Source organism: Bos grunniens, chromosome 1 (genome assembly GCF_055505025.1).
Source record: "Bos grunniens cultivar Pamir isolate PY7600 chromosome 1, Bosgru_T2T1.0, whole genome shotgun sequence".
NCBI lineage: Eukaryota > Metazoa > Chordata > Mammalia > Artiodactyla > Bovidae > Bos > Bos grunniens.
Window position 1 is genome coordinate 115,257,261 of NC_141165.1, and position 19,187 is coordinate 115,276,447.

The window sequence follows — 19,187 nt, forward strand, 5'->3', positions numbered from 1 at the left end:
TTTCGCCACTAAACCTACTGCCTAAACATGTCTTGAACAAAGCCCTTTCAGGACTTCCCTGGTGGTCCAGTGGTTAGAAACGTGCCTGCCAATGCAGGGGACAAGGGTTTGATCCCTGTCTGGGAAGATTCTATATGTCAAAGGGCAGCTAAGCTCATCGACCACAAGTATTGAGCCAGTGCACTAGAGCCCACATGAGCCACAGCTACAGAAACCTGCATGCCCTAGAACCTGTGCTCCACAATAAGACAAGCCGCTGCAGTAAGAAGCCTGAGCACTGCAACTGGAGACTAGCCTCTGCTTATCTCAACTAGAGAAAGCTGCACAGCAATGAAGACCCAAAAAGCCAAAAATTAATTAATTAAAAAATATAGTACACACAATGATTCAAAAATGCAGACCAAAAAAAAGACTTTTCAAAGATTCAAAACATATCTGGTAAAGGCATTAAGAAAGGTTAATGTTCTCTTTACATGAACTGAATATACTCTTTAATCAGTTCTTGGAGTGAAACGGCTATAGCTCACAAGTCCTCTCCAAGGGGCACCTTCACCAACACTGCTGTATCCCACAGGACCAAACCAGGGACATGCAACGGCACATTTCAGTTTACACAGAAACATTCTGTAGGTTTTTGCTCCTAATTTTTTCATTTTTGACTTCATGAATGTGGAAATGAGAAATAAGAAATGTGACTCCTCAAAGAAAAATAGTAATTCCATTCATTTGAAGCATCTAAGCATCTGTCTGCTAGTTTGATGACAAAAATATGCTAATAAAGTTCCTTTCCCAGTAAATGCATACTACTTTCCAAAGCTTTTTTCAACCTTATCAATACTTAGACTCACCAAAACACATTCTTTTTTTTTTTAAACCAGTTCTCCTGCAATAAACAAGAAGCATCAGTAGCCACTTAGTCTTTCTGAGTTGGTGTCTAAGGGCCACTGAGAGAGATCGGGACTCTATTTTTATTCCTGTACCTCTGCCAAGACTCTATTCTTAGCCTGATACCACAAATATTCTCTCCAGGAATGCCCTGTGAAAGAAGATGATGCTGTTGAGGCTGGGATCAGGATCCTGAGTAGGATCATCATTCCTGGAATTAGCTCTGATTAAAGGTCTGAGTCACTGCCATCACCATGGAGGGCTTCTAGTCATCACTGCATGAATCTCAGCTTTGACCAAATGCTCTCAGGGAATCATCTTAGCTGGACACCTTGAAAATATTCCAGATCTTTACCACTTCCTCTGCAAAGACAGCACTAACCAGGAACAGAATGAATGTCCCGGAGTAGTCATCCTGCTTTTCTCACACTTAAAATTCTGAGTAAATATGACAGAAAGGAGAAACCACTTACTCTATAAATGTAGCCCTCCAAGGTGGCCCAGGTAATTCTGCACACAGTAGGCAGGAAAGCCCTAGTTCCCCAAAACAAGGTTTAAAATCAATACCAATGGAGGTCCATGCCTTAAAAGTAACACTGTAAACCTAAGTAGCCAACAAGCTGTCATGTGACTTATCTAATAGAATGATGAAATGATCAGGTTATTAGCTTTAAAAGTTATAACCATGATACTAATAGCTAACACTTATTGAGTGCTTACCAAATGGTAGGCATTTTACAAGCACCATCACATTTAATATCCTAGTGACCGTATAAAATATTGGGTGGGCCAAAAAGTTTGTTACGGTTTTTCCCATAACATCTTTCAGAAAAGCCCAAACAAACATTTTGGCCAACTTGATACTATTATCTTTTATAGAAGAGAAAATGAAGTAACCTTGTCAATGTCACCCAAAGTGGTTAAAGTATTCATTTAAGCTCAAGGCTATATTAGTTGGCTTTCTAAGTTTTGCATTCTACTCAAAAAAAAAAAAAAAAAAAAAGGAAGAAAAGTATCAAACTTAGGTTAGTTGGATTTCATGAGTAAATCTCAACCTTATAATCTACAAGCAAGTTACTTAAATTTTTATATTTTTCCTTTGTAGCATGTCTTCCAACTTCACATTCTCATTCATGGTAATTAAACAGGACAAGAAAACATCTTTTAAATATGCATTCAGCAAAGTACTTACGTAGTCAATGGGCTTCAGGGATTTGACTCTAGATGTTGGGCAGCCACAGGAAGTAAGGTCGGCATAGAGGCCTTCTTCTAACACACACTGATTAGTGGAAACACCCTCTTGGTAATACAGGAGCCAGCTGAAAAAACAAGCAGGGAAACTTCCAGTGAAACTGTATCAGTTGGCAGTTGGACTCATTATCATGCAGAGGGAAACAGGCTAGGAGTAGGATATAAAAGTCCTGGTGCTGATCAGCAGCAAATAGTCCGAGTAGATTTAAAAAGAAAAAAGCTACCACTATCACTTACTGACTGCTTACCATGTGCCACACTGGGTACTCCACGTGTGTTCTTTTACTGTGTACTCATTAATTTATGAGGGAGAAACATGTCCTTACTTTTATAGACAACACAACTAAGGATTAAAAAAATTAGGTGATTTGCCCAGGATTCCCCTATTAAATGACAGCTGAGAATTGACAGTAAGATATGTGCTGTAAGCTAACCATTAACTTAATTTGGTGCTTTAAGTATAAAAACCTGGGATTAAATTACAGTAATTATTAAGTGCTTCAACAGATCAGAAGTTCTTTTTGAGAGAATAAAAATTTTTACCCTTATTTAATAATGAGCTTGCTCTCAGTTTAGGCTGAGTTAGAAGCTAGACTCCTAAAATCACACACAAGTATTTAAAACCTGACATCTACACAGCTGATAGCTAGCAGAGATTTTTAAAAGGAAATGAATCCTTTAGAATCTTCCACAGCAAATTCTCTTCAGTAGGGCACTCATCAAAATTTTCATTAAAACATGGCATTTTGGCAAGAAGGAGCTCAAGGGAGAAATTATATTGACTGTTACTACTTTAGCTTTGGTGAGTTTAACTTCTAGCCCTATATTTTAAGATCACCAGAACTGTACTGTAGCTAGACAAGTTGAACGTCAGATATCCATAGAGATGCTCCATAACACAATTTACTGCCACGTCTCCTGTGTGATAAGCATTTTATTTTTTAAGGTTTTTTTTTCTTTTTTTTTTTTTTTGATGTGGTCCACTTTTTAAAATTATTGACTTTGGTACAATATTGCTTCTGTTTCACGTTTTGGTTTTTTGGCAGTGAGATATGTGGGATCTTAGCTTCCTGACCAGGGATCAAATCCACATCCCTGTATTAGAAGGTGAAGACTTACCACTGGAATGCAAGGGAGGTCTCTGTAATTACCATTTTATAGCCAATATTTATGACAAAATTTCAATGTGTTGGGCATGCAGCTAAGCCCTTACATGCTTTATTTAGTTCTTATAAATAGAGTCCTTTGAGGTAGGTACTATTATTATCCCAGTTACAGAGGAGGATTCTGTGGACAGAGAAGCTTGGTGGGCTACAATCCATGGGGTCACAAAGAGTCAGACACCACAGAGTGACTAACACACAGAGGAGGAAACTGAGGTTCAGAGGAATGGTCCCATTTGTTTAAGATTACATAGATAGGAAGTCATGACCTGGGCTCAAATCCAGATCTCTAAAGCATTTGCAATCATAAGCAATCACCATAGTTCCTGTATCCTCTTATTAAAACTATTGTTTAATAAATCACACATAAATATAAATAAAATATATAAGTAAAATGTACATTTTGTATGTAGATAGCCCTCCATATCTTCTGGTTTCCTACCTACAGATACGAAGGCCTGACTGTACTAAGCTACTTTACAGAAGGCACTTGAGCATCCATGGATTTTGGTATATGTGGGGGTTTCTGAAACCAATTCCTCACAGATACCAAGGGACAAATGTATACATAAATTATATATATATATATACACACACTATATATATATATAAAATATATATTTGTTTGTAAGTAAATAACATATTTCCAACATGAAGCAATACAGATGACTAATCTATCCTAGACTTCAGTGTCAGGAAAATATATTTGCCTCAAAGGGGGAAAAAAAAATCCAAAACTTCAGTGCTTTATCACAAAATTAAAACTTACCTTGCAAAATACTTTCATTTATCTTAGAAACTCAGAATCGAATACTAGGAACAAAATTATTTCAGGCCCTTGGTATATAGATTTCTCACAAAAAAGCTGCAGCCAATCTATTCAACTGTGTCCTGCTGCTGCTGCTGCTAAGTCACTTCAGTCGTGTCCGACTCTATGCGACCCCATAGACTGGACTATGCAGCCCACCAGGCTCCCCAGTCCCTAAGATTCTCCAGGCAAGAACACTGGAGTGGGTTGCCATTTCCTTCTCCATCAACTGTGTCCTACTTGATGTGTTTTCATATTGTAAAAACTTTCACATCCTTCTTGGAAGTAAGTATAAACACAGTAACATCCAAAGAGGTTCAAAGTAGTGAGGATCACTGGAAATCAGAATGGGAAAAAGCCTAACTTAGGGTTAGTCGAGAAGGTTAATAGAGGAAATGAAGATGGACTGAACTTTAAAAATATATATGCAGATGAGTACTAAGCAAGGTTCACGAACTTACACCCCTGCAGGAGGCCAGGTAGGTAAATATAAATGAGCAGTGTACCAGGTGAAAAAAAAAACCTGGCGATATATCCTATGGTACAATGGGGAGCACACACGCCTCTACTCGATGCCAGCTATTAATAATTATCAACAAAGGTGAATGTTCCCTCATTTTCCAAATCTTCTGATTTCTTTAACAGAAGGTGAAAAATAGTTTCTTCTGGAAAATATCCTAAATCTTAGTAATGATACGAAAAAACTTTCTAAACATAGCATTTAGGCCAACCAAGTAATATCCACTGACAAGATCCACTTGAAACCTATACACTTTTGTTAGGGAGGAAGTTAGGTATGAGCAAAGAGGGGTGGGCCTAGCCAAAGATCTCTGAACAGCATCCCAGACACACCCAGGAGAGTTCACAGATATGCTACAAAATAACCAGAGAGATTTTTCCAACTCTTGCACATGTGTCCAGGGCACACAGTGGATACAAACTAATCACAGGGGCTTCCCCAAGTACCCTCAGGCAGCCAGGAGCCTATTAAGGGTTCATAAATATTCTACACATATATACAACTGACTATAACAGATTTAATTATGGGAAGACATACACACAGAGCCTGCTGTTATATAAGTTGAAACTGTCAATTGGCCTTGAGTGTTTGCTCATTTGCATTCCCTTTCATTGATTGGTGGTGGGTACAAGCCCTCTTTCGCACGGGGCACAACCAAAAGAAGACGAAAGTATACAAAAGGGGAAGCCAAGAAGAATCAGGACGATGACTCCTTGGTGTGGGCCTGCTTCCGCGTCTTGGGAATGTCTGTCTAATAAAAGATCTGTCTGCTTGAGCTGAACTGAGCTGCAATTTGTCTGCTGTTTTAAACCCTTTAGTCCCTTGTTCCAAATTTTTGTTGCAGCCACACAAGAACCAAGGGAGAGAAATAAACTGACTTGACACTTTGATGCAGAGCTGTAAACTACAGCATGTGGGCCAAATCCACTCCACTGCCAGTTTTCCAATAGCTCACAAGCTTAGACTGGTTTTTGCATTTTTAAATGGTTTAAAAAAATATTAAAGATTTTGTGACATGTGAATATTATATACAATTCAAAGCTCAACATCCATGAACAGAGTTTCACTGAAACACAGCCTACTTGTTTATGTGTTGCTGGTGCCTGCTTCTGTGCTACAGTGCTGAGTAGCTGGGACAGAGCCTCTATGGCCCAGAAGGCTAAAAATATCTCCTACCTAGTCTTCTGCAGAAAAAGCTTGCTGACCCCCCTGGTACAGAGGCATAAGGAGGAAAACACACAGCTGAATAAATGCCCAGAGATGGGAGGAAAGGGGGCTAGTATGCAGATAGAATGGAGCTTGGATACGGAAAGTGACACTTTTTTTTGGATGGTAAATCCTGGAAAGGTTCAGATCAATCCTGATCTCGATCTGACTGGTATCAGAGAACGACTGTGGGATTTAAAGAGGAGCAGTAAAAATATTAACCTGGACTTTGGGACAAATAATTGGGCTTTGATTGGTTTGTGGTAAGCACTGGAAATAAGACGACACTAGAGTGTGGCTCAGTAGGAGACTGAAATTCCTCAAATGGTAAACAGGACTCTTGTCTCTACCGGTTCAAGAGAAGAGGAGGAGAACTGATGAGTCCAAGATATCTTGAAGGAAGAAGAGACTTTGATGAGTTATTAGGTAGATGTCTGATAGAGATGCTACTATAAAGACATATACACTTCAAAATGGCTAAAATGGTAAACTTCATGTTATATATAGTGTACCACAATAAAAAAATGATACATAGAGAATATCTGTTAGAATATAAACTGAGAATCACATATAGCCTCATATACATGTAAGAAAGGTCCGGTGTGCTACCACAGTTGGAAGGACATAGAATTAAAACAACAACAAAAACGTAGCCAAAGCAATCCCTGACATGTGATACATGACCTTGGGAAACTAACTCTGAATCAGGGATTTTCAACTGTGAAATGGGGACAATGGATACTTTAAATACAAAGTTGTTTTTTTTTTTTTTTAAATTTAGGAGTAATATGTCTTATCTGGACAAAAATGCTTTTTATAGCTTTCTATTATACTATTCAGTAAACACACAATATAAATATGCAAAATAGTTAGGGAATAATCTAAGATAACAATGAGGAAAAACAATTCAGCAAAATTGTCTCAGAGTTGGCTACTTAGCATTCTCTTTCACAATGGCTCATAACACAAGCTGGGCAAAGTTCGCATAGGCTAATTAGCAATTGACTTATAAAAATTCAGCAAAATACTAGACTCATGTTTTATTTATTAACAAGGAATCCATGTGAAGGAAGATTAAAATGATTAAAATTTTTTCTTTCACTGAGTACTCAAAAGAGAAAGTCAAATTTGTATAAATTTAAAAGAAATTCACTTATTTAAACAACAGCAGAGATCAGCTGATAGACATACTTACCAACCCCGAAGAACTTTAAAAGAACATGGCATGAATGATGAAGTCAAGTCCAAAACTTCTTTTGTGAAATCGATACATTCACCTTGGAACCCTGGTTTACTGAAAGCTTTGAGCTACAAGAGCAACACAACAAACAGATAACAGCTGTTTGATATCATCACAGAAGCAAATGAAAACATTTTAGTCTCATGTACATATAAAAATTCAGAAAAATACTAGACTCATGTTTTATTTATTAACAAGGAATCCGTGTGAAGGAAGACATTCTCTTTAAACTCATTTTTTTTTTCTTATGTGTTTGTCAGAAATGTCACAACACATTTCAAACCACCAGATTCTGGGCACGGAGGCCCAGAAAACAATTCTACCTGTAGAAGTAAATCAGAATCCCTCCTCTGCTAAATTTGGTCCCTGTCCATTGCATCAAGTGATCATTATCTCCTGTGATGAGAAAACATGTGTAAAAAAAAGAAGCAATTTAGTGCTAAACATGAAGGCAGTTTGGATTGGTATGAGGGGTGGCTACGGCTTTTCTCTCCCCAAGCCTTCTTGATTCACAGTTAATAAAAGGGAGAAGGAGAAAGCACGAGCGCGTGCCCATAAATGAGCATGAGGATGCCTGTGAGGCCCCAGGAGCAGATGGCAGAGAAGATAATAATGATGGGATTAGTGCAAGATTTATAGTGAAGAAAGAAAGATGGTTGTGCCATGTATTTCAGCTTACAGGCTTCAGTCTACTGATAGAATACCTTAAATGCACAGCTTACAGCCTTATATTACTATTAACTACATTTTTGCTTTAGTTCTTTATGTCAAGGAAAATTCATGAAATCTCAAATATAATTCCCTTTAGACCAGAGATATAATAATCTGCAACGCCAGTGGCCTTGGATCTCTAATAGGTAAGAAAAAATTAATGAGGCCTATAAATATTTTATAATACACTGGAGCCTTGAAATAACACGGCCCACAGATCCACCCGGCACTGACAGGCCTGTGTTGTAGCTGAGAATGCATCGTAATAAGCAGCTGCAGCACCACCCTCTTTCCTGCCACTGCTTCATCCAGAACAAGGCTTCATTGAGCAGCGGATGCTCGCCTCCTTCATCTTCCCAAGGGTCCTCTTAGGGACGGATGGTCTCTGAACCCTGAGGAACTGTTCCTTGGCTATCTCATTCTGCTCTGACCTTGCCTGGTCTGATATCAAAGCCAAGTCCAAGCCAGAAAGCTGAGAATCCACTCCCCCTTATACAATATGATTTCCTCATGTGAAACGAGGCTGTATTTGGAGTGTTAAAACACCAAGGGACTCCCAGCCTTAGGGAGGCATGACCCGTCAAGTTCCTACCACGGGCCTTTGGTAGGAAAAGGCAAAAGCAAGTCCAAGACAATACAGACCTCTGGAATGCTTCCCTGTATATGCACAGTTCTACATGTCCAGGCAAACTGCCCTGGATTCCTTGATAAGGATTTCAGTTGGTGGTTTTTCAGATGATGCTTTTTAACTTAAAGGTTTGTAGAACGTGAAGCTAAAAAGTAAATCACGTTCAACTCTTCAAAATGTGGAGTGATTTCTCCTACAAGCAAAAATTATCTTTATTTACAATAACAATCAGAAAAGGCACATGAGGATAGAGATCACGGCTGTCTGATTCATTGCATGTATTCCCAGTTTGTTGAATTAATTATATTCATATTGCTGAGTTTAAGATTTACACTTCAATATTTTACCATGAAGCCATGAAATGTCAAATCCTGGACAACTTATGATGCACGTTAATCATATTTCAGATAGTATATGTTATAACTGCTTCTACTTTTTAGTCTTAGTCTTCACACCCAGAAGCATTAAAATTTTCTGTCTCTGTCACTCTCATACAGAGTCTGTCATAAAGATTTATTTTGACTCAAATAGTTAAAATACTCTTTATGAAAACCAAAAAAAAAAGGACTTAATACTGATTTGAATTTATTTTTATCCCCTAAATGAGATATGATTCACTTAAGATGTGTCCAACCCCAGAAAAGTAACACCTCATTTTAACTACCTCACAAATGCCTCAGAATAGAATAATTCTCATCATAATAATGTTCTGAGGATGGACGCACAGAAACCAACTCAGTGACTTCTAATTATAATAATTAATCTGTGGTTTTTATACTGGGTTGGAGAAGGAAATGGCAACCCACTCCAGTATTCTTGCCTGGTGAATCCCATGAACGGAGGAGCCTGGTGGGCTACTGTTCATGGGGTTGCAAAGAGTCGGACACAACTGAGTGACTAAGCACATACTGGGTGAAATTAAGTGGCAGTGTCCTGGTGAAAAATAAGTCCTGTGAAGAGCTAGCTGGATGAGTCACTATTTTGGTTTCCTTTTCTGGTTAATGGAGAATAAATATACAAAACAACTCAGATATGTGGCATAGAACACAGATGAATAGTCAGATGAACAAGAAATGAGTTGTTTCTAATTACACCCATCCTTCCGTGCCATGTAAGCACGGTTCCGTGCCTACCAGCCCCAAATGCGAGTGCACAGAGGAAAAAAGCAGCAGTGTAGCAGTGGTTTCCAAGTGCCTTTTCACATATACTGTCTGGTGTCTTCTTTAGAACTACGCTTTGAAGCAGATATTATCACCCCTTTATGATGAAACTTTTGTAGAAATCCTTTCTCTTTTACTATGTATTTTTCATTTATAATACACATAAACAAATGTAATAGTTCTTCAGTATGACAAACTAAAACCTCAAGAACTTAATTACTGAACAAAGGAAGTTGTGCTTTGTTAATTTATTTCATAATATCAGAATAATTTTTGAATGTAGTTTTATTTATTCCAATGCTAAAATAATTCAACTGAGAACACTCTATCCTATCTAAATGAGATGTTCCGCAGCCCTGTGGACTTCCTGCAAGTAAACGTACTGGACGTTAAAGAGAAAAAGTCTTTGTTTCCACTCTTCCATTACATCGCATTGTCTCATATTGCAGCGCTATGTACTTCTCATATCAACTGCAGATTCTATAGTGATTTTACTTCCCTGTTTACTCAGAGGAGCTTTCTTTACTTAGATAAGTACTACTTCCTGAGTATTTCTGGCCTCTGGAGTCGATAAAAAGGATCTGGTCATGTTGTTCTTATTGTTGTTCTTCAGTCACTAGTCATGTCTGACTCTCTGTGACACCATGGACTGCAGAATATCTCATTTAGACAAGACAGAGTATTCTCAGAGAAATTATTTTAGCATTTGAATAAATAAAACTATCTGGTCTTAGTACCCGCCCCCCCAATGTTTTCCTATACTGCTCTTGAATCTTACTAATATTTGACTTGACTAGAATTATTGTTTTCTTATCTTCCATACATGGTAACAGTAACCACCACTGTTAAAGGGCCTGTGATCTCTTGAGAATTCAATCTGGCTGAATTATCCAATACAAGAAAATACTCAAGTTGCTTTTTCTGAGCTAGAATCACATATAAAATGGAACGGAGGCTCAATATTTAAAGAAATTCAAATTTATAACTATACTGCAAATGGACTTGAAAAAGATCCCAGGAAAGAAAGGTCCTTAGTTGGGTCACAGGGGAGAAAACAGAATTTCTACAGAATGGAGGCCTGGAATACAATCTCACTGGAAACAAAACTCACTTTTATATGAGTTAATCTAGTGAGAGTGCAGATATTCCGGACTTGTGAAAAGAGAGAGACGAGGACATCATGAACATAATTCACATTCTATTTTTCTTTGGTCTGGGAAAAATAAAAATAAAATGCCATTTGCTAATTATGAAGAACTCTATAATGATCCTGTTCTTGTATCATATATTGTAAGCTGGCAATCAGACCTGGTGAATCGACCTTCAGTCACAGGTAAAAAACAATCTTCTCAATAAAAGGAGGTATTCTGTGTCTCAGATAAGACATATATCATCATCCTATGCTTCCACATCGGCAATGGTATTTTTACTAGCGTAAATCTCTACACACGTACTTTTTGGCTTTTTGCTTCTCAGGTGACTTGAGGTTTACTTTCAAATCACCAGCATGTTAAGAATTCCCTCTGTTATTTGAACTGGAGATGTAACTTCCTTCTTATTCCTCAGACAGAGAAAAATAACTACCCCATATAAACACAGCCTCTACCACTGTCAACCTGACTATCACAACTACTTGTGAAGGAGAAAATAACTTTATCGTTAATGAAAGGAACCAGACTATCAGCCAAGATCCGCTTGTTTTCATTTGGGTAACTGAAAACAAGCTAAACTTTCTGAAAATCTGGTCCAGTGGAAATAATAAGAGCTTTGATACTGGGTAAATAAGGCAGCTTTGTCTGCTTGTTACCAAATGTCCAGCTGTCATACACTTGTCAGGACCTTTATTTCACAAGGCAGTGGTTGAACCATATTCAGAAAATAAACGGGGCCAATTTCACTGGGTGTTTGCGGCTGCTTCCTTTTTCTTCAAGTTGGACTGGAAATACTATAAAGAAAATCCTCTGAGCAATCTGTCCCAAACAAGGAAGTTCATTTAAAAAAAAAAAAAAAGGGAATGGAGGAGGAAGGGGAGAAACAGAGCTTAAAAGAATGTGATTTTTTTATCTGCACTTAAAACTTAGAGAATGTGCAGCTTGGAATTATCCCAGTTTTATCTCTTTTATCTACTCATGTTACATTGATTCATGTGGAAAAAAAAAGTGCTTTGAAAGTCCATGGTTGGAGTTTTCTAAGATTCAAAATAAAGATCTGGCAGGAAGTGTCTCCAGAAACTGAGTTATATTCAGAGAGGAAATGTTCCCAAGGGGCCTGAGCTAATCAGAAAATAATAAAACCTGAAAACATGGTGAAGAGAAACATGGCTTAAACTAAGCTGATTTGAGATATATAAACACTGACAGGAACGTGCAAAATGTACACAGAGAAAAAGATTCAACATTATGTAAAACTAGCAAATGTCAAATACTTAGAACCAATCATTCTTTTTGGCTTTTTGAAGAAATTTTTCTAAATTTGTTATTTTAAATGAGACAGAGGAAGCACTGCATTTTACCCCCTTTCTTATATGGTTGTACTGCTTGTACCAAGATATGTTTTCCTTTGATGTAAAGTCTTGGAATTAGATACAAAAAGTGCCTCTTTTGTGACCTTGGGCTGTGTGAAATGATGCTCACTTGAATTCTAAATCTTGTTTTTTCTCATGAATAAATGAGATAAATCCTGACCTCACAGAGTTATTGGAAGCAGTAAGTAAACACAATTTCTAGCTCTCAATGGATAATAAACAAATATTAGGCTCCAGAGTATTACCCAATCCTTCAAACCATTAACATACTAGAAATAAAGAAGCAGGGTTGCAGTTTTACCAGTGCTTTTAAGAAATTTGTGACTTAGGGTTTAGAAATACATTTACATAATAAGCATGCCATCTCTCCATGGTAAGTTTGCTCCTCCACAGGACAGCGTAACATACTATGCTGATTAAGAATGTGATGTTGAAGGATGGATGGGCAACAGGAAAAAAAGAGTGGCAGAGATCTGAGACGAACCCAAAGTGGTCAGTGCTGAAGGTCTAGTAGAAGAAAAACAAAGGACGGTGACAAACCCAGGCCAATGTGGTCAGTAACAAGGATGAGCACACTGGTGCCCACAAGTTCCTAGTACAATATGAACTGCACTGCCATGCAGACACATAAAAGTTATCTGAGGGAAAGAGGCAGACTTGAGAGAAAGGGCACGCATATTTAGTAAGCAATTTTTAACAATTATAAGTTAAGAATATTTTTAAACATACCAAATGTGGAGGCTCATTTATCCCAAGTGGTTCCTGAAACATATATAAAAACATTTTAAGAATTATAATCGTATATTCTTAGTTGTCTTTGAAAGTGCTGAAAATATCCTTTGGAAAACAAAGTATATGATCTGACCAATTTACTAGATTCTTTGCACTGGTAAGGACCCTCAAATAATCTACTAAATTAGTTTATAATAACCTTAATATTTATTACTAATTCATTTTGAGTAATATTCATTTTGAGCTAAAAGAAAAATGTACCCCAGTGTCCATTAGAAAGACAGACCCTGAACTTCCCATACTTCTCTCCCATCACTATCTCATGGGTACCCTTACTGTTCTGCAGTGCTTGTTATTATCCACACTGGCCACACTCTTTCATAACTTTGTAACTTTGCACACGTGGAGATGATTCCTTCTTTTTGAACTGCCTTTTCTGCTCCACTTCCTTTTCTGGAAAGATTGCTTTTATCCTCTTAGACATCACTCAATGCATCTCTTCTTGAAGTCTGGCATGGTCCCCAGAGCCCCAGTCCCTCAGCACTGCTTACACCTGCCTACACACTTCATTTTCTCACTAGTCATACTGTAAGTAATAGTGCATAATAACTGTCTGTCTCCTCTAAGAGACACAGAGACCCATCCGGGCAGGCTTATTCATCTTTTATCTCCAGTGATCAGTCCTGTCTGACATGTCAAAGGCACTAAATACACGCTACTGGAAGAATGAACTGATCAAATGACAAGAGTTCCTAATCACGGAGGTGCTAATACTACCTACTAGCTCTCTATGGAGTCTACAGAAATTCATATGCTGTTTCATTTTCTCTATAGATACCTAACAACATACTCCAACAGTCCCACTTTTTTAAAACCTGTTCTACACATTCAACTGTATGCCATTACATGCCACTGGCTATGTTCATATTTAACTCACCAACTGGATGGGTCGTATTGACATGATTGTATTATTTGATCCTCCCCAGTCAAAAAAGCACTTGTATTTCCCTTTCTCTAAAATGTACTGTTCTCCACAGAAGAACTTCTGCTGGTAGGCAACCCATCTAAGTAGGATAAAAAAGAAAAAGAACAGAGGTGACACAGAATTGAGCAACCAACAATTTAAACATCAAAGAAGCTCATGATTCCTACGAGTCAACTTACACGCCACTTTTAACGTGAATGGACCTTGTTTCACTGCCAAAGCCAATTTCTTCTAAGTCAGAAATTTCCTGATTTGTAATGTCAATAAACTTCCCACTTTCCAGATCAGATTCAAACAGTGTGATTGAAGATTCTATGAAATTCTAAAAAGAAGAAGAGGAAAGTTTAGAGAACACAGGCATTTTGTTTTATGGCTTGCTGTATCTTAGCAATTTTCACATGCTTTGGGGATAATTTTCACACAACTTCAGGAAGAATTTTAAATGGCACTGAAAACAATTTTAATAGGCATTACTCCTAAACAGTTTAAAGAAAACATAAGTCTGAATTTACTTTAGGCAGGGAAATACAATTTTATGAAACTAGAAGTTAGTTCACAGTCAGTAAATTGCTGGGACTTATAGACTATCATATATAACAGTAATTATAAAGGAAACTCAAGTCTAACTTGTGCCTAAAGAGCAAAAGCCACCTGAAACAGAAAGTAAACATACAATGTACTGTGGGTATCGTGGGAGAGGATTTTATGAGTTTAAATATAACAGAATAAATGAAATTTGCTTGAAAAAAAAATGTTTTATAAAAATTAAAATCAGAGGACAACATCTCCATGTAGTCAGACAGAATACTTAAAAATAACAGAAAAATTATAATATCCAACTTGACACGGAATTCACAAAATAAACATTATTCACAAAAAAGACTAATGTTAAAAACAAACAAATGTCTAACTTCACAACAAGAATAAAGCAATTCAAATTAAAACAGATACAGTTTCACTTTTTAAGTCAAGAAATATCTAAAAGACCAGTTTTATCAGGGAATGTCCCTGGTGGAAATATACGTTCTGCAGCTATTTTGGAAAACAATTTAGACATATATTTAAAAACCTGAAATTGTTTATTCTTTGAGTGTGATATTCCTTTTTTCTTGTTTCCTAAAACTAAATGACAGTTAATTTATATGCAAAGATGAATTATTTATCATAGTGAAAAGCTGTGAACAGTATAAATGTCCAAAAGATTTACAAACACAAACCTTTAAACATCCACTGCTTGATGGAATAAATACAATTAAGGAGAGTTTTTAACAAGTTAACAGTTAAAAATATATCACATACTCACTTCTGCCAAGAGCTTTACATGCCTTATTTCTGATGTGATTATTTTACTATCACTCCTATTTTACAGCTGACAAAATTGAGGCAATTCCGATATATCACAGCTATTGAGGGGCAGAGAATTGAATTTGAGTGTAAATCTGTTTGTCTATTCTAAACTCTTAATCATTGTCAGATATAAATGTAAGGATAAAAGAGTAGGACAAAAACTAAAACTTAAAAGCTTGGTAAGATTATAAGTTCTCACAAAACCCTCAACTTTTCATTTAAAAAAGGATAGAAGAAAAAAAAAGAAAAACCAAGAGTGGTTACCTTTGGGTCCAGAAGTTGAAAAATTTTACCCTATATTTTTTCAAAATTTCAAATAGGTGTATTTTTAACTGGAAAATACAGAATGCATTAAAAAAATAAAAACTCTTTATTTCTGCCTATTATTTCATTGTTTGTAGCTAAAGTTTTAGACCTACAGAAAAATGTTATCAGCTTCTATATATCTCAAACACTATCAAATTTCTCATTATGATTATTATTATTACAATCTAAGATTTCCAGGACAAACATTCATTTTACATGAACAAGCAAAACAGTATCCAATAAAAACAAAGCATCTATGAGGAGAAAGAAAATACATTTGAAAAAATAATTCTCTTGCACTTACAACTTAACATGTCAACTGGATTTTAAAAACTGCTGACACAGATGGGTCAAATTTCATTTGAAACTTCAGGAAAAAAGATAAAGGCTTTTTACCAGAAATTTTTATTATATTTTCTAAGCCATATTTGGGTTTTCAATTCCTCCTTGAGAGTAAACATGTGGAACCTGAGAACACCTGTCACCTTCATTACTTTTACATCTTAAAAATGTGGAAGCTAGGTGAATTTAGTCTTTATGATTCCCACCATCTATCCCTCATCTTATTAATAGAATACTTTTCAAACACGTGCACTTATCTTTTTGAGCTTCTTTAAATCCTGATTTTACATATATATGTGTATATATGTATGCATGTACTTGAGAATCCCAGGGACGGGGGAGCCTGGTGGGCTGCCGTCTATGGGGTCGCACAGAGTCGGACATGACTGAAGCGACTTAGCAGCAGCAGCAGCAGCATACACATATACACATATTCATATTTCTGTATCTCATTATAGACATAGATCTGGAATTTTCCAAATATAAACCTAGAATATACATATATTAAATCAAGGCTCGAACATCCTATTAGAGATTTCGTGGGTTCCTTCGTGGCTCAGTGGTAGAGAACCCACCTGCCAATGCAGGAGACATGGGCTTGATCCCTGGGTTGGGAAGATCTCCTGGAGAAGGAAATGGCAACCCACTCCAGTATTCTTGCCTGGGAAATCTCATGGACAGAGGAGCCTGGTGGGCTGCAGTCTATGAGGTCACAAAAATTTGCACACAACTTCGCAACTAAACAACAACAGAGATTTGCTTGCCCAGGACAAGCCTCCCTGATGAAATTTTACAGCCTGGGTGCCATATCAACAAACTTGCTTATATTAACAAAATAAACTTCCGTCACCCAAGGAACATGAACTTGCCTCTGCTTCTTACAACCTGAAAGTACATACCTAGTTCCAGGTGGTTTTGAGGATACAGCGTGGTGATGACAACTGAAGGTGGCCATCTGGGTCCTAGTCAGGAACTGGTATCAACAGCTGCCAACCAAGTCAGGCCCAACCACGATGGGCAGGCCTTCAGCAGCTCTCACACACAGACCTCTCCCCCGCTACTCTTGTGAGTCTGCGATGACCCACCTCTGCTTTTACCTTGTCTGCCCCTACCACTGTTCTCTACTCCCTGTTAGGGTTATAGGGGAGCAGAGATAAACTGAGGTATTCTATGGGCCACTGCATCATGCTGGAGTAAAATGGGAACATGTGCTGTGATTGTGCTTTTCATTGAGAAACTACTTGTGTTATGGTGTGATGTTTACTTGAGCATTGATTTGATGAATCCTATGGCATGGGTTGTGGGAGACTGGCAACCATGAGGAGGGTAAGCTGGGAAGCAGGCCGGAGGCACAGGCCATTGGGCCATGATGCAGCCTGGGGCTGAGCAGAGAAGGAGGGCTTTACTGTCACAGGACCTGGTGCCAAGTACAAGTGCTGGCAGTCCACGGGTTCACAAATAAATATACTCACATGGCTGGAGTCTCTGTCCTTCCTGCTCTGGCTCCCATGCCCAGAGATGTGGCCAAGGGCACAGGGGTCTCCTAACAGAGACACTGTTCTCATTTAACCTCCTCCTTTTGTTTATTCATAGCTTTCTTTGCCTTGTAGCTTCTGCTTTCCATCTTTTTCTAAAAATGTTTCTGAGTCTGTCTGTCTCCTGGCTTTGACCCTTTCTGCTTGTTACACTCAAACCTACCAAATACACAATATCTGATCCAATTGACTAGCTGCCATCAATATGGTGTTCCTGTTGCGGGGAGCTCTAACTCTAAGCCAAATCCAATCATCTGGGGCAAAATCTCCAGGGTCACATGTCCAAAGTAAAATAAATAAAATATGCAAGAAAACACAAAAACAAAAAACCAAACCTTCTAATTGCTTTGTTCATGAGGTGACTGTAATAGGACCCAATTCCTGTGAGGTTACCAGGTTACCATCATTCCAACTATAAGCAAAATTAAATAACTTAAACTTATTAAAAACTTTCAAAGTCATATGGATTAAAGTGGAGCTCTGTTGCTCCAGAAAGATGAATAATGATGGAACCTCAAATCTGCACTCCATTTTAAAGCACTTAAACAGAACCAAAAATCAGGAGAGTCTAATGCAGTCTCAGGCACAGTACTCCCCACTGTTAGAATGAGCTAATGAGCAGTTGCTTCAGGACCAAAAATAAGTCTTAAGGATCAATAATTTGATTACTTTAAAATTCCATAAAATCCCTCAGCTCATCAGGTTCTGGAACTCCTGCACGACAACCCCCTGGGTGGGCAGCATAAAACAAGACACCAAGACACCAGGGGAGATCTGATGTGTCCATTAATTTAGGGGATACAATGGTGTCTGCTGCATACCACCTGGTTTTACAGATCTGAAAAGAGGCCCCGAGTCTAAAAATCAGAACAAAAGCAAATCCAAACCTAGGCGAGTATGAAACTGAGGGAAAATAAGCATACCAAGAAATGTATAGAGAGAGCCAAGAATAAAAATTCCTTCTTTAAGCCCTGGAGTCTAAATTACTGCTATATTCCTTCCTCCTGGTCCTTTTCTCTTTATAAAATAATCAACTCCAAGTCACTATATCTGCCTGACTCATTTGGAATTAGAAACACATTGCTGGTCATCCTCTCCAAAGCACTTTGTGACACAGACCACATTATCCCTAAGGGACATGTCCAAGATCTGACCTTTGTAGATCTAGAGTGTTCCATATACTAGAGCCAGGACATTAGAAGACTGCATTATGTTATGCAACTTTTCTACCTTTCATCTGTTTATTTGATATTATTTCAACTTAGATCTCAAAAGCAGTGCTTTACTCTTTCCCAGGTTAGATACCTTTGAGAGTCTACCTGTCTCACATCGGCTCTGCCTGTTAATCCCACTGTCTATGACAACCCCAAGAGCTGTTCACCCTATGTCTAACAATAACTGTATCATATATTTAAAATTTTCAAAGAGGGTAGATTTTATGTTGTGTCTTATCACAAAAAAATTAATAATTATAAAGAGGGCATGAGGAAACTCTGAGAGGAGACAAGTATGTCCAGGGCCTTGATAAGTCTGATGGGTATATACTTATTCCCAAATGCCTCAATTGTATACAATAAATACGTACAGCTTTCTACATGCCAATCATGCTTCAATAAAGTGGTTTTTATAAAGAGAACCTCTACCCAATTCCATGCTATGTCTGAAGAAAATATTTCATCTGAAAACATTTGAGTGAACATAATTTTCAGACTGTTTTAAATTTATGTAAATAATTCTTTACTATACACGTGTATTAGTCTGCAGAGTAACTATATATTTACTGCTACAAATGAAATGTTAATAAGCTATTGGCTGAATGAGATTCCAGATTTCCACTCCTGAAG

At 37.6% G+C, this 19,187-nt stretch overlaps 1 protein-coding gene across 4 annotated transcripts in view; it reads right to left on the reverse strand.

Moving 5' to 3' along the window:
• CRYBG3 (crystallin beta-gamma domain containing 3) overlaps positions 1-19,187 on the reverse strand; it is a 126,163-nt gene that overhangs the window by 28,820 nt on the left and 78,156 nt on the right. For all 4 annotated transcript variants that reach the window (XR_015167246.1, XM_086410895.1, XM_086410912.1 and 1 more), the window contains 5 exons: positions 13,993-14,135; positions 13,766-13,892; positions 12,826-12,858; positions 7,029-7,141; positions 2,078-2,204 (listed from right to left, as the gene is read on the reverse strand). Coding sequence is in view for 3 of the 4 variants with exons in the window: in XM_086410895.1 (XP_086267021.1) it covers positions 2,078-2,204; positions 7,029-7,141; positions 12,826-12,858; positions 13,766-13,892; positions 13,993-14,135 (543 nt within the window). In the remaining variant the exon portion in view is untranslated. The remainder of the gene's footprint in view (positions 1-2,077; positions 2,205-7,028; positions 7,142-12,825; positions 12,859-13,765; positions 13,893-13,992; positions 14,136-19,187) is intronic.